The 20,768-nt window shown below is 46.3% G+C and overlaps 1 protein-coding gene across 1 annotated transcript in view; it reads right to left on the reverse strand.

The window, feature by feature from the left end:
- Nucleotides 1-2,908, reverse strand: part of GTF2F2 (general transcription factor IIF subunit 2) — a 192,290-nt gene extending 189,382 nt beyond the window's left edge. The window contains exon 1 of the mRNA XM_019524703.1: nucleotides 2,756-2,908. Within this exon, the coding sequence (XP_019380248.1) occupies nucleotides 2,756-2,821 (66 nt within the window). The 5' untranslated portion in view covers nucleotides 2,822-2,908. The remainder of the gene's footprint in view (nucleotides 1-2,755) is intronic.
- Nucleotides 2,909-20,768: the final 17,860 nt, after the last annotated feature.

The following is a 20,768-nucleotide window of genomic DNA, read 5'->3' on the forward strand; positions in this document are numbered from 1 at the left end:
TCTTTAAAAGGAGGCTAGATAGACACCTTGCCAGGGTCGTTTGACCCCAGTACTCTTTCCTGCCCAGGGCAGGGGGTCAGACTTGATGATCTGCTCAGGTCCCTTCCAACCCTACCAACTATGAAACTATGAAAGCATTGTCTTATCTCTAGAGACTCTTTTAGTTTAGTGTGACAGGTGTTTGCCAGAACATTATTAGGTCCCACCTAACTTTGCGATTCTTATGTGTGGGAAATTAGTTACAAAAGTCTTCCCTCTAAGTTTAATATACAGTTCAAACACTAAGCACACCTACGACTAAGTCAGGTGTTCACTGCTATGGTTCCTCAATTTTAGGAAACGCAGGCTCTGTAATTCACAATTCAGCAATAGTAGAAAATGTAACAGGACTTGTGTGTTTTGACCATCATGCCACCTTCTAGCCCGGTGGTTCTCAGCCTTTTTTGTAGCAGGACCCATTTTTAAACACACATCGATGGCCAGTCCCAGCCCAGCGCCTCTCACTATCAGCCCACTACCTCTGCCTCCAGGTCCCAGCCCCCCAGCATGTGGAGCAGGAGGTGACGTTTGAGGAAATTGCCAGCCTGCAACAGAAAAGCCACCATTTGCCATGTTTTTCTCCATTAAAGGAGTATCCATTTTTAAAGTTTGTCCATGACCCTTTCATATATTATTGAGACCCACTTCTGAGTCGCAACCCATGGGTTGAGAAACGCTGTTCTAGCCTGTGTAAAACAGCACTGGCTAAAATGACCAGCTCCCTAAGTTTGACTTGCCTAGAAAAAGTTTTAAGATTGCAAAGCTGTAGCACATCTGCCATAGCTCAGCACCATCAGTGGGTGCAACACAAGGGACACAGGAAGATCAGGGGAGGGGATAGGGAGTGCCAGGCAGGGAATTGAAAGCCAAGCGGCTGATCAGCACGGATCCTTGTTTTCTCCAATTTAAAAAAAATCCCCAGTTTTCAAAATTAAAAATGTAACACAAAAAATCCACATTTTTCCATAATTAAAATGAAGCATCACTTGCATCCATATATCTATGTGGAGATCTCTCTCTTTCTAGATCAGGCTTGTCCAACATATGGCCCGCCAAGGCATTTTCTGAGGCCCGCAGTGCTGCGACGGGAAACAAAAGTAAACACTGTTTACTTTCGTTTCCACCCCTTGTCCCTCCCCCAGCCCCTCAGCAGCTTCCTAATGGCTGCTGAAGGGCTGCGGAAGGAACAAGGTTCCCACACGCACCGTGTCAGCTTGACGTTGCTGACATGGTGCATGTGGGAAGAGAGGTAGCCATGTGCCTCTCGGGACAGGATGCGTCCAGCCAGAGCAGCAGGGGCTCAGCTGCATTTTCCCCCTACCTGCGCCAGTCAGTCCTGAGTGGCACACAGCTCTGCCACCGCCTCTGCTGGCTGGTGCCAACCCAGGCAGGTCTGTCCCATCCGGAGCAACATGCAGCTGAAGCCGGCTTCCCACGTGCTGCTGGGGATGGGAGGAGCCTGGCCAGGTCAGCACCAGCCAGCAGAAGCGGTGGCAGAGCCACGTGCTACTCGGGACTGACCGGTGCAGGTAGGGGGAAAATGCAGCTGAGTCCCTGCCGCTCCAGCCAGACCAGTCCCATCCTGAGCGGGACATGGCTCTGCCGCCGCTTCTGCTGGCTGGTGCAGACCCGGCTGGCCTCCTCCCGTCCCCAGCAGCACATGGGAAGCCCACTTCAGCCACATGCTGCTCCGGATGGGATGGACCCAGCTGGGTCAGCACCGGCCAGGAAAAGCAGCATGCTCCAGGCTCGCAGCGCTGAGGCCACCGGGGCTCAGTGCGTGGGCGGCCGGGCACCATAGTGAGCGGGGCTGTGCGGGCGAGTGGGTGAGGGGCTGTGGTGCAACAGTCGCCTCATTCCAGCCCCCATCAGGCAGCGCCGGCTCCTGGGGCTGTGCTGCTCGGGGGATGGAGATGTGGAGCTATTTATTTCTTCCGTTCAGTCTCTGGGGCAGTAGCTGGCTGGATGCAGAATGGGTCTCTCCTGCCCCTCCCCACAAGCAGCTACCAAGAACCTTGCAGCAACAGGCAGGCGCAGTAGGGCTACACAGGCAGGGTCTCTCTGGCCCAGGACAAAGGGTGTTTGAATATGGCTCACTGGCCCACTGGGTGATAAAAAGTTCATGATCCGGCCCCACATTCAAAAGGGTTGGACACCCGTGCTCTAAATATTTCCATACTTTTATCTACACACACACATATAGTGGTGGTTCATTCTAATCATGGAAAAAAGTGGATTTTGGGTTACTTTAAATCCAAAATATGGGGTTGGGTTTTTTTAATCAGAGAAAAGCAGGAGCCAGACAGGAGGGTGCATGGCAAGGCACAGTACCCGAAAGCTGCGTGGCTGATCGTGGGGGGACGGGACGGGACTGGGGGACAGCCAGGGCAGAACAGCAGAATCCCGAGCAACAGATCAGGGAACGGGAGCACCAGGCAGGGGCAAAGCAGCCGGAAACCGAGCAGCGTGTTGGGCAAGGGGGTGCAGGGCACGACAAAGCAGCCGGAAGCCGAGCGGTCGATGGGGCAGGGAGAGGCATGGAACAGGCCAAAGCAAACCAGCGCACAGGGTACAGCGGAGAAAACCGAGCAGACGATCGGAAGGGGGGCGCCGGCAGGACACGGTAGCCGAAAGTCGAGCAGCCGATGGGGCAGGGGTAGGGACCAGAACCGGGACCAGGACCGCAGTGGCCCTGGGAGCCCTCGCCAGTTCTCACCTTGACCAGCCACATGCCCGTGTTCTGCTTGGCCCCGGTCAGGTCTAGCTCCCCCTTGTCGCTCATGGCGGCGGCGGGGGGGGGCCGGCGCCGAGCGGGAAGAGCTTGAGACGCCGCCGCCACTGCTGCGCACGCGCACGAGGGTTGTTGCCGGCAACCCCGGAAGGAACCTCACCAGACTACGGCGGCTCGCGCCGGCCAAACTTCCCGTGCCTGCAGAGAAGAGGCGCGAGGAGGGAAAGGGGAAGGATTCTCCCGGGGGTTCCCCGGCTGTCCCTGCGGCGATGTGCCGGGGCGGGGCCAGGGGACTTGTGCATCCTGGTGCCCCGCCCCCAGCCGGGACCTGCGCAGGGGACGAAGGCTGCCCTTGCTCTGCTGAGCTGTCCTTTACCTGCGAGCCCGTGTTCCGCACGCCGAGGGGCTCTGGTTTTGGGCCAAGGACACAGGCAGACAAGGCTCTTCGAGTGATGCGATATCTTCTATTAGACCAACTAAATAGTTGGGAAAATTGTTCTTTGCAAACTTTGGGATACAAACATGCTCCTTCCGGCGTAGGGATCCTAAGCATGGGCAGCTCCCTATGCCTGGGGGAGGGTATTTGTGGCCGAAAGTGTGCAAAGAACAATTTTTCCAACCATTTAGTAGGCCTAATAGAAGATATTGCATCACCGGAAGAGCTTTGTCTGTTTAGGCAGCAAGGCCTAGTGTTGTATCTGGGCAGCTGCACCCGCCCCCCCCCCCCCCCCCCCGCTCGTGCTGTTACTGACCCTGGTGGGGTCCTGCCCCGGCTGGTCTCTGGCTGCCTCATGCTCTGGATACCCAACCTAGCCCCACTGGGCTCTTGACATTGTGCTCTGTCTGACCCTCCAGATCAGAGAATTATAGACAAGATGGTTGGAAGGGACCTCAGGAGGTCATCTAGTCCCACCACCTGCTCAAACCAGGACCATCGCCAACTAGATCATCCAGTGATTCAAATCACTGTCCTGAATCGATTCGGCCGAACCTCCGAATCAGCCAGGCCCATCCCCCGCCCACTCTCCCAGCCCAGCAATGGCTGCCCCACCCGCCCCAGCTCCTGGCACTTGAAACAAAAAAGCCCCAACTCAGCTGGTGCTGCTGGGCAGGGGGGCAATCTCCACTGCCCCCTGTGCCACGTGGGGGGCTCTTCCACAAGCCCGCCAAAGCCCAGCGGCTGCTGCAGGAGCGGTGAGTCCCAGGGCTTTTCTCATTTTTTTTTTCTTAAGGGGCTGGAGCTGTGCCGGGTGGGGCACCCATGGGGGAACTGGAGAAGTGGGGAGGGTCAGTGAGGGTAGTGGCACAGCCCTCCACACAGAGTAGGGCAGTGGGGGGCAGCGGGGATCGCCCCTCTGCCTGGCAGGCACCCGGTGAGCACTGGGGCTTTTCTTTAAAGGGCCAGGAGCTGGGGCAGGCAGGGAAGCTGTGGGGGGGGCTGGGGGAGCAGGCAGGGGTTAGGAGAGCTGGGGGAGCAGGCTGGGGATGGGGGATTCAATTTGGATTTGGAGATTCGGCTGCTGAATCAGGCCGAATCTCCTCCGAATTGAATCGCCGCCCGAAGCTTCACACAGCCCTACAGTGTACCCCAGCAGCTGAATGTGGAAAGGGGGGGGTGTGAAGGTGTGCAGCTGGACACGGGGTGGGGGGGGGGGGGTGCGCGGCCAGACACAGAGCAGCAGCAGCCATCACATGCAAGTGGCGTCCCCCACATGTGGCCAGGCTAGTGGTGCCTGCAAGGCAGTGCAGGATGGTGCGTGGCAGCCCTCCCGTCTCCGCATACCCATGTATACCCCCCAGGGCCTTCTCAAGTACCCCCGGGGGTATGCGTATCCCCAGTTGACAACCCTGATCTAGGGGATAGTCTAGTCTAGTTTGCTCTGGCCTGAACTTCTGGATGCCTAACCAGCTTCATGCCCTTGCTCTCTTCCTGGCTTCCCCAATACCTGACCCAAGTATGGCCTGACCTCTCAGGCATCTGACCCAGCTACCTTCCTGTCCTTGTGCTCTGCCTGACTCTCTGGACCCCAACTCTGTTCCCTGGACAGATCTAGTTTCTGGCTTTTCCTGAGCCTGAGGTGACCCTCAGACCTGGCTGCCCATTGCCTGGCATTACAGCGACTTCACACACCAGATCCAGCCACAGAATGACCCCCATGCACTAATGCACTGGTCCCCACTATCTGGACCACAGGACTCCCCTACAGCTCCAGGAATGGTGACAGGGAAGCAGCAATTAATGCTGCCACCATTCTCTCCCTGCCAAATTTCTGGAACCATTAAGAGACCCACAGGCCAGGGCAGGGCATCCAAAATCTAAGTGACAGATCAGGCAGAGGGGCACAGGGCAGTCAGGCCAAACAACGGCTCTGTGGACCTTATCTGGCCAGAGGTTGAGCACCAGGGAGTTAGGAGAAGTACTAGACAAACTCTACGGCACAAAATGCCTATGACTTGAGGAAGGGCATATTGTGCCCAAAAGCACAATACCTTCTCTCCCAACTATACAGTTGGCACAATCAAAGCTATTACAGAACAAATCCTGGTTCTCTCATACTCCCTGTAACTTTGGGCTGGAACTAGTGCACCATTATCACTGCAGGTGTCTATACAATCTGGCCAAGAGACTAGAATGAAGCTTGCTCTGCCCATTCAGTTTTAGCCCCAAATTTAGATTAGATTACTAGAAGTTTTCACTGGAACATGAGAGAGCTGTTTCCCTGAATTAAGACAAAATGTGGTGACAAGTGTATTTACCAAAGAAATACTCCCTGCAGAGTATGGTGCCCAAACATTACAATTCTGCAAGTGACTTCAAGTATTTATTCCCCTGAAAACTGGAACTAATTTGTATTTTACTATTTGACTTATTCTGGTCTAAACCTTTGTGTGGATGCTTCTGTATAAAGACAGTGAGAATCAAGGGTGTTCAGCACTCGAACAGAGCTCTGTATTGTGCAGGATTGGCCCGATAGACTCCTCCATTTTAAAGGAGAGAACAGAACATCAGGGACTGTGATAGAACAAGCAATTTATAACCAGTAGGGTGTTTTTAAGAGGAGCTTGTACCTTGCGAGATTGGAGCCCAATATGATTTTCCAAGACTACATAAATGAATGAATGGCGGAGCTGGTTCTCCTTACTTACAGTTTTAGCTCAGTCCATATAATCAAACCAAATCTGTCCCTACCTAAAAACTAAAAAAGGGGATGGATATATTTTTTCAACACACATGAAATTTTAGATAACCTTGTGCCATTAATTCTAATAAATGTTGCTTACACCAGGGGTCAGCAACGTTGGCAGCAGGGGGATATCTTAACCAAACTTAGCTCCAAACTTGAGCTGCTTCTGACTCAGTCCACACAACCATAGCCACAGTCCCATTCCCCATGTGGTGGTGGTGCTGCTGCTTCTCAACACCACTCTGGCAAAGACCCTCACCACCAAAATGACACCAAAGCTGTCCAGCCCTATGGGCTGAATAAATGTCTCCATGGGTCAGATTTGGCCTGCAGGCTGTAGATTGCTGGCCCTCAGGTCATACACCATAAACCTATTAAAAAAGAGGAATATAAATTTCATAGTTTCATAGTTGGTAGGGTCAGAAGGGACCTGAGCACATCATCAAGTCCAACCCCCTGCCATGGCAGGAAAGAGTACTGGGGTCAAACGACCCCAGCAAGGTGTACATCTAGCCTCCTCTTAAAGACCCCCAGGGTAGGAGCCAGCACCACTTCTCTTGGAAGTTGGTTCCAGATCCTAGCCACCCTGACAGGGAAGTAGCGCCTCCTGATGTCTAGTCTGAATCTACCCTCTGTCAGCTTGTGACTGTTATTTCTAGTCACTCCTGGTAGTGCTTGGGTGAACAGGGACTCCCCCAGTGCCTGCTGGTCCCCTCTGACTAGTTTGTAACAGGCCACTAGATCCCCCCTCAGTCTTCTCTTATGGAGACTGAACAGGTTCAGGTCCCATAGCCTGTCCCTGTAGGGCCTGCCCTGCTGCCCCCTGATCATGCGAGTGGCCCTCCTCTGGACCCTCTCCATGTTGTCCACATCCCTCTTGAAGTGTGGTGCCCAGAACTGGATGCAGTACTCCAGCTGTGACTTGACCAGTGCCGCATAGAGGGGGAGTATCACCTTCTTGGACCTGCTCGAGATGCATCTGTGGATGCATGACAAGGTGTGGTTGGCCTTCCTGACTGCATCCCCACACTGCCGGCCCATATTCATCTTGAATCACTGAGATGCAAATGTAGCCAACATAATTGTCCAACCTGAGACTTGTCCAGCAAGAAATCATGACTCTTAGTCAAAGAGTTAAAAAAAAAGGAAAACATTTAAAAATCTAGTAATTTCCCTGACTCAGCTGGTACTTGAGAGCTAAAAGAGACAAGGCAGACTTTTTTCCTCTTAGCAACTTGCTACAGGCAGCCTTTCAAGTCCTGTTTCCATGGAAACTAAATTAAAAAGGGCAACAAGGTAAGAAGAATTTTCATTAATTCCTAATTTAAACTCCTAACATTCTGTTTTCCATTCCAGTGTTCAGTTCCATGGAGGAAGAATCTCAGAGGCCAGTAGCTGAGAGCTAAAGCTGCATATTAGTTTCTATTTTTGATCCTGTTGTGTGAAAACTGTTGTTAAGTCAAGAGAAATAAACTACATGGTTTTAAATTACAGACTCTTTTACTGAACTATTTTTTATTCACTCAGCTGAGTGTGATCATGATTGCACTGTAGTAAGCAGCTGAGAAGGACTTTCCTTTGTCAATTTTAGGTGCCAGCTATTGGCTGAAGAATAACAGCACTGTCATCTAGACATTTAAGGCCTGGTGTTGTCCTAGTGAAGTCAGTTGGAGGTTTTCCCTTGATTACAACTCCTTCATGCTTCCCTAGAGCCACGAGCATCAATGCTGATAAGTGTGAAGTGATGCACCGGGGGAAAAAATAACTTGAGATGCACGTACAGGATGATGGGCTCTATATTAGCTGTCAATACTTAGGAAAGAGATCTTGGAATTACTGTGGATAGTTCTCTGAAAACAGCCCAGTCAAAAAGGCAAGCAAAAGACTGTTGGGAATTATTAAGGAAGAGATCCAAAACAAACCAAAATATGTCACTGTAGAAATCTCTGATATGCCCACATCCATGAATACTGCATGCTATTCTGGTACCCACACCTCCAAAAGGGTATCCTAGAAGTAGAAAAGGTACATACAGAAAAGGACAGGAAGGATGATCAGTGGCTTAGATAAGCTTCTGCATAAAGAAAGACTAAACAGGCAAGACAGAGAAAAGATGACTGGGGTGGTGGTGATAAAGGTCTATAAAACCATGAACAGCATGGAGAAAGTAAATAGGGACTTACTATTTATTGTCTTTCACAATACTAGAACTTGGGGGGCACACAATGAAATTTTACTTTCCTAACAGTGGCATCATAACTCCTTGCCCCTAATAGTATACAGAAGCAAGCCTTACATTTCCTAGGATTCCTTTTTCCTAATCCTTCAGGGTTCAGCTGAAGATGGTTCAATTTAATTCTTATTCTCCCATGGCTGAAAAAAATCATAGAATAATGATTTGTTTTACAGCTTCTGGTTGGTCTGATGTAATATACATTGTCTCTATTTCCCCTGGTGTGGAAACTCACCAGGGAAGTGAGTGGTGCCACATAGAAAGCAAATAAAATACAGCATATGGTAATTAAAATGTTATAATACAATAGACTGCATACATATACACTCCTTTATGAATTCATGTTGGCACTTTCCACATCAAATAAAATCACAGTAAACAAACACCACTGACATGCAAGATCAAACAGATCAGATATAAATGGCACAACACTAAGTGTTGAATTACATTTTTCAGGTGGGTCTTGACTGGTGTTTAGAATTATAAGCAATGCAGATTGTGAACAACAAATATTAACAAAAAATACAATTCCATAATCTGAAACAACCTACTGAAAGAACACTGCTTTATGAGAGAACAGGACACAGTGGCTCTTTTGCGTTTCTCTGCTGGCACAAAGGGATTGTAAATTCAATTTAACTGATTTGGTGAGAAATTCCTCAGCATAGGGGAAAACCCAGGAGGGCTCAGAACTATAATGATCTCAATTCTGCATGGCTACACCTGCTCTGAGTGCAAGGGAGAATTCAGAGAGAAAAGAGTCATTAGTCTACTGTGCAGTAAAGCGCATATGTAGATGGACCCAGAATGAAGTCTGAGTGCACTGTTGTGCTGGGTGTCCTCAGATCTCTATAATAAACACTGAATTTGAACACTCCAGAGATTGCTAAGATTCAGATTTGGGTCTGGACCTGGATCTGAGCTATGCAGTTCAGGCCAATGCTGTGTCTAACCTAATAAAAGGGAAAGAGAGAGAGAGAGACACTGTGTGTAGAGTTGGAGTAGTAACAAGAATTTTGTCAGAAAAAGAACAGAGCCATAGGCTGCTGAGACTCTTACTTCATGCATTCTTGTCAGCCAAATTCCTCATTAACAAATTAAAGTGAACTCAGAGTACTCAGCAGTTTCACAGGGGGGGAAATAACCTAATGGAGTTAGACTGCCACAGAGTCTGTTGGCCTTACTGAATCAGTCAATTTATTCATCCACCCTATCTTGCTTTAGGAGACAGATCTTCAACTGGTACAAATTATCCTAGCTTCACTGATCTGCTCCTTAATCGGTATCCTTGATCTTAAACGTCCTATTACTTCCGAACCTTCTGGGGATGAACAGCAGTCTAAGGCACACATTCCCATTAAATTGCTATAGCATCCCACTTTGCCCTCCCCACACGTGGTAAACAATATTTCTTTATTCAGTTGTTTTGTTTATTTTATGCTATTTGGGAAAAGAGAAAGATAAACTACAGATGCAAAAACTATGACCACGTAGGCAAAGCGTGATAATATGAATTAAAAGGTGAAAAACCCCAAAGTAAATAATCCCTAACACAGGGTACAGCCAATTTAGCCCAGTGATTCTCAGGCAGACTGCTATGATAGCCTGGGTTGCTATGAGAGCCTTTAAAAAAGGACTGTCCAACGGCTGCATTTGGCCTCCATAGGGTTAGCAGGCAGCCTCCGGGCTCTCACCTGGCTACCACTCTCCCCCTCAGTTACTCCTACCGCAATGGCTGGGAGGGGGCTAGGGTTGCCCAAGCTGCATAAGTGGCATAGAAGGGAGTCAAACTGCCCACACTGAAAGTGGGTGGTGCACGTAGCTGGGAGAGGGGGTTGGAGGTGATGCTGCACACATGGCAGGCACAGTGGGAGAAAGGTGTTGGGCAGCCCACATAGTGTGCACAGCTAAGGGGTGAGGGAAAGCCGGGAGAGCACCAGCCCATGCAAAGTGTGGTCCCCACAGCATACAGTACCCAACTATCCAGAAGTTGGACAATTCCTATTGCAGTCACCGTATCATAGCATATTTTAAATAAATGTATCAAACTCCATCTTAAAGTTTGTTCATTTCCCCTCAACTTCTGTAATTGCAAGGTTATTCGAGAACCTGATTGCTCTAATGCTTAGGAACCTCTTCTGTTTTGCAGCTTAAGTTGATTCACAGACAGTTTAGAGCCATTTGTTCTTGTGCAAACTTTGTCTTTTAACTTAACTAGTTCTTTTTGCTCCATGTTGTTTACCTCTTAACATAGTTTGAGACAGGGTAGGAATTATGAAATGTACTTTAGTTATGTAATAGGTGATATCATATCAGGTACAAGCATGACAGTCTTCCAGGAATCTATGGTTTGACAGTGAGACAGAGACAAAGTCAAAATGTTACTCTTGTCAGTATGGTGTGTGGTGACAAATAAATATGCTAATGTAGGAGAATGGTGGGTGAACAATAGTAAGAAGAATTGTACATCAAACATTAACTCCAGGAGGCAAAGGAGGAAATTCACTAAGAATGGACATGGAAAGCAAGCAGAGATTTTATTTTTTGGGGAAGGTGTATGTAGAAGTTTCAGGATAGTTCTGATCAGTTTCTGAAATTCAGAAGTTGCTATAATATAAAATTTTGGGGAAAATATAATATAAAATAGAGCAAGAGAAAAGAATATGCAGAAAAGGACCTGGGGCTTAGAGTGGACAATAAGCTTAATATGAGCCAGTTGTGCCCTTGCTGCAATGAAGGCTAGCGGCATACTGGCTGCATTAGTAGGTATGTTGCCAGCAAATCAAGGGAAGTGTTTCTTTCCTTCTTTTTGGCACTGGTGAGGCCACATATGGAGTCCTGTGTCTTGTGTTGGGCCCCCCCACTACAGAAAGGATGTGAACAAATTGGAGAGAGTCCCACAGAGGGCAACAAAAATGGTTAGAGGGCTACAGAACAGGCTTATGAGGAGAGCTTGAGGGAACTGGGCTTATTTAGTTTGGAGAAGAAAAGACTGAGAAGGGAGTTAATAACAGCCTTCAAATACCTGAAGGGTGGTTTCAAAGAGGATGGAGGTAGACTGTTCTCAGTGGTGGCAGTTGACAGAACAAGGAGCAATGGTCTTGAGTTGCATAAAGGGAAGTTTAGGCTAGAGATTAGGAAAACCATTCTTACTAGGAGGGTGATAAAGCACTGGAACAGGCTACATAGAGACATTGCAGGATCTCCATCCTTAGAGGTTTTTAACACTCAGATAGACAGTCTTGGGTGGAATGATACAGTTGGGGACAGTTCTGCTTTGAGCAGGGGTTGGACTAGATGACCTCCTGAGGTCCCTTCCAACCCTAATTTTCTCTGATTCTTTGCTAGTGTGAGCTAATTTGCTGGAGCCAGCCAGCATGGAACAGCTGGAATCTCCCCTATTAGCCCAGCTATAAGTATGCTAGTCATATGCTTGTACTGTGTGGGCACAGTCATTAATAAATGCTGTAACATTGCCATGGTAGTGTTAAAGTGATGTTGTAGCCATGGTGGTCCAGAAATTATGTGAGAGGCAAGGACTTATTTTGGGTGATATCTTTTATTGGACCAACTGCATGGTCACGATAAAGTTAGACAAGCTAGAATAAAATGTGTCTAACTTTATGTCAACGATACGGTTGGTTAGATAGAAAACATCATCCCAAATAAATCCTTGCCTCTCCTACTGTTCATTTAAAGTAACTGGCGAAATGGTCTGCAATCAATTAGGTGAGTCTGCACAAGTGCAAGTCATGCACTTGGGATGGAATAATCACATGCACAAATATAGATCAGGGAATGACCAGCGAGGCTGCAGTACTGAAGAGATGGACCTGGGGGTTACAGTACATCACAAGCTGAATATGAGTCAACATTGTGCTTTTGTTGCAATAACAACAAAAAAGCTAACCACATCCTGGGATTTACTAACAGGAGTGTAATTTGCAAATCAAGGAAAGTGATTTTCCCACTCTGTTCAGCATTGGTGGGGCCTCACCTGAAGTACTGTGTCCAGGTTTGTGCCCCACACTTCAAGACTGTGGATAATTTGGAAAGAGCAATGTGGACAGAGCAACAAAATGATAAGAGGCCTGGGAGGCAAGACTTATCAGGAAAGCTGAAAGAACTAGGTTATTATGTCTGGAGAAGAGATGACTGAGGGGGAATTTCATAACTGTCTTCAAATACCAGAAGGGTGACTACACAGAGAATGGAGATGGGCTTTTCTCTGTGGCCATATAGGACAGAACTTGAAGCAATGGCCTCAAATTTCAGCAGGGGAAATTTAGGTTGGAGATTAGGAGGAATTTTCTGACTATGAGAGTGGCCAAGTGCTGGAACAGGCTACCTAGAGAAACTGGGGATTCTCTATCCTTGGAAATTTTCAAGTGCAGATTAGATAGACACCTGGCTCGGATAGTTTAGTTTGGGACAATCCTGTCTTGAGCAGGGGGCTGGTCTAGATGAGCTCATGAGGCCCCTTCCCACCCTACTTTCCCATGAAGTGTATAACTAACTTCTATGGGATTTTGGACTTATAAGATATTTTTAGCTGAATTTTTTACTGGCCTGGTCAATTGAACTCCAGCAAACAGCAATGATATTCTTCTCAACCTTCATTTTGCTAAGCTAAAGAAAGCTCTTCTAGTCATCGCTCATAACATAAGTTCTTCATTCCCCTGATCATCTTGCTGGCCCTTCTCTGCACCTGTTCCAGCATCAATTAATCTCTCCTGGACAAGGGTGATTGGTAAGATACAGTGTTTCACAAAAGGTCTCACCAATACCTTGCATCATGGCACCAATACTTTTCTTTTTCCTACAAAAAATGCTTTTCTGAAGTATCCTATGATTGCATTTGACTTTTTCATGACTATTATATTAGCAGCTCATAATAATTCTTTAATCAGTTCATACTCCTACATCCCTCTCCACTGCAGTGATTTCCAACTGATGAGCTCCCAGTTTATAGCAGACCTTGCATTTTGTATTATTGAATTTCATCCTATTTCTAGAGCTTCAGCCCTCAAAGTCAACCAGTTCTTTCAGTAAAATATTCTAGCTCTCCTTTGTATTTATAAAATCTCCTAAGGTTGTATCATCATCAGATTGTATCAGTACGCTTATATTTGTTATAAGTCTTATGAAGTCATTAATGCAAATATTGAACAAAAAACAGTCCCAAAATTGATCATTTAGGAACTTCACTAGTAAAATTCCTCTAGCCTGATACCTCATCTTTCCAATTTAAAACTATCCATTGCCCTCTCCTTTTTAGCTAGTTCCTTACCTACTTTACAATTCATCTTCTAATCTTCTTTCTCTTCTAGGTTAACTAATAGTTTCCCCAATGGTACCAGGAATGAAACACTTTACTCAAGTGCAGATAGATGAACTGCATTTCCTTTGCAGTTACCTTGTCAGAGAAAGCTATGGGATTAGTCTGAGCAGTCACGTTGTCAGAGAAAGCTATTTGAGCAGTCTCTCTTTGGTAAACCCACATTGCATTTATCACATTTCCTTTACCTCCATGTGTATAATTATCTCTTTCTTCAAGTCTGTTAAAAAGCCTTATACCATGGATTGGTTCCTACTACCCACGAGCTAGATGGGGCCTGTGGATTCATTTGATCTGGCCTGCAGACATGGGCCATGTCTTGAGTGCCATTTATGGGCCGGAAGGGTGCTTCAGCAGCAGTGCTTTCCTGTGCCACTGCAGGGAAAAGAAGCAGCAGGAACTGGGTCCTAGCACCTGTCATCCTTGTCCTACCTGCCTCTGACCTGAACGGGGTCACTCCTGCCTGCAAGCTAAAAAGGTTGCCAACTGCCACCTTACACTTTTGAGATTGGAGCAATGGGCCTGTAGTTGCCAAGATCACTTTTTCACCCTCTAACAAATTATGGTCTTGTTGTAATAGTTCTAGTTTAAATGTGTTCTTATTACAATAATGCTACATGCTTGTTTCCCTGACTAGCTTATACATGGGGAAAGAAGGGGTTAATTGTATTTGCAGCCAAAGCTTGGTGATTTGCTACTAGAGATAACAGAACATCAAAGAACAAAGAGCTGGTTAGGCTGTGTTGATCCCTTAAGTGGTCTCCAGACAAACATCCAAAGGGGTCTCCTTGCTATCCCTGGTGTCAAAGAGGAGGTAAGGTAAGGGCAGAACCATGAATCAATCTTGGGAAAAGGGAGGCAAGTTTCTCTGAGTAGATATGATATCTTTTATAAGACCAACTGAGTAGTTGGAAAACAGTTTTAGCAAGCTTTCCGGCACAGTCACCCTTCATCAGATATGGGGAGTCTCTGCTGTTCTGAGACTCCAAGAAATGAGAGAAACTAAAAGTGTGGCAGGGTGTCAGTGAGAATATAAATAGGTAGAAATTAGAAAGACAAGAGGTAAAGCAGAGAGGGGAGGGGGAACAGAGCAGGGGAAAAAAGGCTAAAGGGAGACATTACAGTGATAGAATACAGGGTGGAAAAGAGGCTGTCAGTGAAAAAAAAACAGTAGATCAGGAAAACAGGAATGAGAGAAGCTCAAAGTGTGACAGAATGTAGTGTAAATATAAATAGGTAGAAAGGAGAAACACAAGGTAAAGCAGAGAAGGGAGGGGGAAGAAAGCGGGGGGGGCAAAGAGAAACATTACAGAGGTAAATATACAGGGTAAGAAAGAGGCTCTCAGTGAAGAAGGAAATAGTAGGAAATCAGGGAGACAAAGGGAAGAAAAGTAGGGAGGGAAGGGTAGGGGAGAAAAGGTGGGGGAAAAAGAAGAATATCAGAGTTCAGGTCAGGCAGGTACCAGTTGAATCGGATGTCAGGTAGGTTGTACTGTTATAAAACCAATGTCTATACTGAGTCCATGAATTTTTGTATCCAGTAGATTTATGAAGTGGAGTTTGTAGGCTTGTCTATGGAAGGTGTTTTGTAAGTTCCCTTTGAGGTTTAGAACTGAGAGATTGGAGAGGGAGTGATTGTCCTGTGAGAAGTATGCCCCCACAGATCTTTGATAGATTTTCAGTTTTGTCTTTGATAGATTTTTGGTATGAGTTCATTCTGGTGTGCAGTCATTGTTTGGTTTCTCCAACATATTTTCCATCATGCATTTGGTGCATTGGATGAGATATATAACATTTTTTGGATATGCAGGTATAAGATCCAGGAATGGTGATGGCTCTGTTGTGAGGTGTAGTTATACTGGGGATGGTAGAGATGTGTTGGCAGGTTTTGCATTTTTTGTCCTGGCATGGTCTGGACAAAAAACCACACTCAGTGTGGTTTGGGTCATATGGAGTTTGCTGCTGGTGATAAGGTTAGTGAGGTTCAGTGCTTGTTTGAAGGCTAGGATGGGTGGTTCTGGAAAGATCTCTTTAAGAGAGGGGTTTTCTTCTAGTATGGGTTGCAACTGTTTGCAGATTTTCTGTGTAGGTTCCAGGGAAGGGTGATATGGAGTGCGCCTGAAAGTTTGCTAAGAACTTTTTTCCAACTACTCATTTGGTCTAATAAAAGATATCACATCTACTCAAAGAACTTTGCCTGCCTATGTCCTTAGAACAACAAGGCTACAACCAAAAACCCAGGAACTTGGAAAAAGGGAGATGCCCAGAGACAAGGAACTAGAACATCCAGCCTGATTTTGGGACATAGAGACTGCTTGGGTTTTTGGGTATGAGGACTCTGCCTGGGGTACTGCTGTTGTTCCATCAGTGGCACTGATTGCTAAGCTGCTTGGGACTTTTGGGCGTAGTCCTCCCCCTCTGAAGGAGCTGAACCAGAAGTTGGCTTTGAGGGAGGGCCACAGATAATCAGGGAAGGTCAGAGACCCAAAAAGCCAGGCCACAGAGTCCAAAGAATCAGAGGCCCACCTTATCTAGAAACCAAGCCTGCCTGGGTTAGTTTCAGGGCATACTCAGACTATGTGAGGCTGGCATCCTGAAAAAGCTTGGGGAAGCCTGACTACAGCACCCTGGGTGGTCACCAACATCACCCACTCATAAGGTCAGCCCTGATCTTTAGCCTGTACTTCATTCTTAGTATGATCAGGTACAGACATTAGACTTTCACCTGTATAAGTGATTGGAAACCAGTCTATACCCTTAACAGAACAGAAGTTTGGCACACAAAACTGGTCTACACCTGTAACAGAACGTAAGTTTGGCACACACAGACTGGTTAAAAAATAGTGGAACCTGGTCTAAGATTTGCCCCCGCACTGAAGGGCAAATGTGTGCTCTGTTCACTACCAATCTAAACTATGTAATTTACAGAAAACCATGCAACTTAAATCGATTCCAGAGCGGGCTTTTTGAATGACTGTACTTAGCCAAAGTAGTAGCCTCTGGTCTTTTCTTGTTCTATTTTATTTATATGGATAAATAACATACTTATAAAGGTCTAATTCAACATAACTTTTGGTAATTTTGTGTAATCTCTCTTATTTTTAATATCTATAATGCAGGATTTTGCTTATCAGTCCTTTTTTCTATTCCTTCTTGGCTCCTCATTTACTCCTTTTCTTGCATTTTCTTGTATACCACATGCACCTTTTCCCCAAAAATCAGCTGTTGGAAATTGGGGTGCATATTTTAAGCAGATAAATACGGATGATCCCTGTCGATGTGGGGAGAGCAGCGGACAGGAAGTACCTTCACTTTATCAAGGCTTTTAATACAGTCTCCTACAACATTCTCACAAGCAAGCTAAGGAGGTACACGTTGGATAAATGGACTTTAAGGTAGATAGAAAACTGGATGGATCATTGGGTTCAAAGGGTAGTAATCAATGGCTTAATGGCTGGTTGGCAGTTGGTATCAAGTGAATTGCCCAGAGGTTGGTCCTGGGGCCAGTTTTGTTCAATATCTTCATCAGCAACCTAGAAGAGAGTATAGAGTGCACCCTCAGCAAGTTTGCAGATGACACCAAGCTGTGGGGAATAGCAGATACACTAGAGGGTAGGGCTAGGATTCAGAGAGACCTCAACGAATTGGAGAATTGGACCAAAATAAATCTTATGAGATTCAATAAGGACAAGTACAAAGTCCATTACCTTAGGATGGAACAATCCCATGTACCGCTACAGACTGTGGATTGATTAGCTAAGCAGCAGCTCTGCAGAAAAGAACCTGTGGGTTACAGTGGACAATAAAATGAACATGAGCCAGCAATGTGCCCTTGTTGCAAAGAAGACTAATGGCATACTGGACTGCATTAGTTGGAGCATTGCCAGTAGATCAAGGGAAGTGATTCTTCCCCTCTGTTCAGCACTGGTGAGTACACATTTGGAGTGCTAAGCCCAGTTTTGGGGGGCTCCCCCCCACTATAGAAAGGATGTAGACAAATTGGAAAGAGTCCAGTGGTGGGCAATGAAAATGGTTCAGGGGTTGGGGCACATGCCTTCTGAGGAGAGGCTGATGGAACTGAGCTTTTTTAGTCTGGAGAAGAGAAGAGTGAGGTGGGTTTTAATAACTACCTGAAGGGTGGTTCCAAAGAGGATGGAGCTAGACTGTTCTAAGTGTTGGCAGATGACAGAATGAGGAGCAATGGTCTCAAGTTGCAGTAAGGGAAGTTTAGGTTAGATGGTAGGAAAAACTTTCTCATTAGGATGGTAGTAAAGCACTGGGATAGGTTATTGTGGCAGGGCATTGTTGGTGCCTGCCACTTTAAGGGCTGAGCCAAGCAGCCAGCAGGTGCTTGATTGTGGCAGCCATTTTAAATCCCTGGCTACCTATATAAACAGAGCAGTTTGTGGCTGGTAGGCCAGGCAGAAACATTGCTGAGTTGTAAGGCTGTAGGCAATGGTTTGAAGGTAAGGGCAGGTGCTTAAGGGGATTGTTTGGAGACTCCTGCTCCTGGGCATAAGCTAAAGCTGCACCCTGCTAGGAGTGGATAATCTGGTGGGGCTCTCAGTGGTGTGGGAGCCCCCCTGGAAATGCCAGGTCAGTTACTACCCTGGTGAAAGGCAGATAGGGATGCCTTAACCCCAGCCCTCACTTTTGGGTGTGTTTATATCAAAACATCTGCTCCAGGGAAGGCCAGGTAGGCTTCAGGAAATGCCTGAGTCTGCTGGGGTGAGTGACCCCATGGGGCCAAGCATACTTCATGAAGCACCTGAGTCAGGAATGGGGGACCCTGATCCCTGAGTGTAGGCAGGAGATGTAGACCCAACTGAGGGACTTGACTGGTCAATACTGGGGCCAGGACCAGAAGGGTCAAAAGGGCCAGGTGCCCGCTACAAGGGATGCCCACATAGGGCAAAGAAGCTTGGGGTCCTGACTGGCCTGAGATGGGACCTTCAGCTTCCCTATAAGCCCTGGCCCCATGGAAGGGGCCACAACTAATGGGTGAAAGGGACAGTTGCATCAGCTGCCTGAGATGCTATCTGTGAGGGTTGGGGTGCAGGGTAGGGGTGGAATGGAGCTGTGGATAGCCCCCCCTCCCCAATATTGGGGTATGTAATGGGCAGCCTCCTGCCTCATTAACACCTCAATTATGTTCCATCAAGGTATGGCAGATGAGAGGTGTGTGGTGTGCCCAAAAACAGGCAGGGGAAACTAGCACTGTGGCTAGTCTGGGAGCCCCACTTTGCCACAGTTACCCAGAGAAATGATAGAATCTCCATCCTTTAAGGCTTAAGACCTGGCTAGACAAAGCCTTTGCTGGGATGATCTAGTTGGATGGTCCTGCTTTGAGCAGGGGTTTGGACTAGATGACTTCCTTGGGTCCCTTCCAACCCTACTTTCTATGATTCTACTGTCAATCTTACTATGTACATTTTTCTCTTCTCTATACAAACCTTTCATAGAGCAGCAAGAATAAAAAATAAAGTAGAATAAAATAGTGTAAGAGAACAAAAGAGTGTTTCTGAACCCAAGTTTAATTCCATTTTTCACTAGATTTCAAGCTGACGGTGTCCTAAATCAAGGTCCCCTTGCCTCTCCCTAGTGTGTAATCAATTAACTGGTAAAAAGTAACAGTTAGCACTGTTCAAGAAAAATGCACTAAACAAAACCAACTCTGACTAAGAGGTTTTAAATAGCCAGAGTTGTCTTTATGCTGTTGTTTGGCTTATAATACGAGTTCTGTGGAGCTTATTACTTATTTGTGTTTTTGACAGTGGGAATATGACAAGTATTATACGAACTGCATTGTAGCTATTCATCAGTCCCTGGCTCTTTCATATTCCCTCTGATCTTCATATTGTCTTAAGATGTCATATGGACATGAGTCAATTTTGCAATCATTAATTTTTATACATCATGATCAGTAAAGTTACTAAAACCTCATATTACAACAACCTTGGTTCTGCCTAATGGGTCAGTGAAGAACGAATACTGTTTCTCTCCAACACTTTAAATGAGACAATTAATCTGAATCATTCAACATGTCTACCTCATTCTTGCTAACTACAGGCTTCTTCTTTCTAAGTATCTTTTTTTTTTTTTTTTTTTCCTGGTGCTTAATGATCCTTAGCTTTCACTGCTGTTTCCTGAGTGTGCACTGTCAGCAGTTTGCTAAAATGTTTCTAACAATTTATTAAACTGTTATTTCACGTGCTGTCCCCCTATTCCATATGCTCATGGTGCTACTAACGACAGATATAAAATGTTTCCCCTGTCCTACCCTAAACATTCTCCTGCAAAATTTTAAGTTTGATAAATGTGGATCAATGAAAAATGTCAAGTACTTAAAATCAAGTGACATCTTATTTGATTTTGTTGACTGATTATGTTGAATATGATTTAAGCTTCTGACCTAGTTTTATTTCTTATGAATTAAGAAACCAAGGGGAAGGAGGTAGAAGGAAGTGTAATGTTGTTGTGACGGACTGAGAAGGGAAGAAGTAGCTGGGACTCTGTCTTGTCTGATTGGTCTGTGCTGCTGCTTGTTTCCTTCCGGTGTGATCTTGAGCAGAAAAGGCAGACTCCATGGTAAGGGAGAGCCAGTCTCAAGTCTCTGTGAACTGGGAGGAGAAACTTTGTGTGTCTAGGGTTGCTTCAGTTTAGGGAAGACATCCTCAGATCTGGGTGTTGTATAGATTATTGGCCATAGTGTTCAGCATTGTTCTGCCAGGAGCAACACACGGATTTATTCACTCTTATAATAGCACCAAGCACAAGGCAGTGACTGCAAGTCATCCTCTGAGGGTATTATGAGCACTTCTTTTCAGGCATTATTAGTTTCATGATTTACAATGCATCTATATCTTAAATGAGGTGGAAGATGCCAGCTTAGTTTGCTGGCACATGACTCCAGGAAATACTGAACTTCCTGAAGCAGTGCTGTTCCCTGCAGTTATCCTGCTTGAATTTGATGCACTTATATGGAGGCCTGGTAGAGTGGGAGGAAAACTAAAAAGCATAACTGAAGAAAACTCAAAACAAACATTCATGAATGTGAAGGGAGGAGGGATGACTTGAACCCCAAAATACAATGGAACAATGGTGCCCAGCTTTAATTACATTCATTTAATATAGATCTCTCTAGTGAATAGAAATCACTGCAGTTGGTTTTTGTTTTGTTTTTTTTGTCTTCTCCAGGGGTAGCAGAAGGTCATTTTGGGTCCCCCCCCCCCCCCCCCCCCC

This window comes from Gavialis gangeticus, unplaced genomic scaffold (genome assembly GCF_001723915.1).
Source record: "Gavialis gangeticus isolate Ggan-Ray unplaced genomic scaffold, GavGan_comp1, whole genome shotgun sequence".
Lineage (NCBI taxonomy): Eukaryota > Metazoa > Chordata > Crocodylia > Gavialidae > Gavialis > Gavialis gangeticus.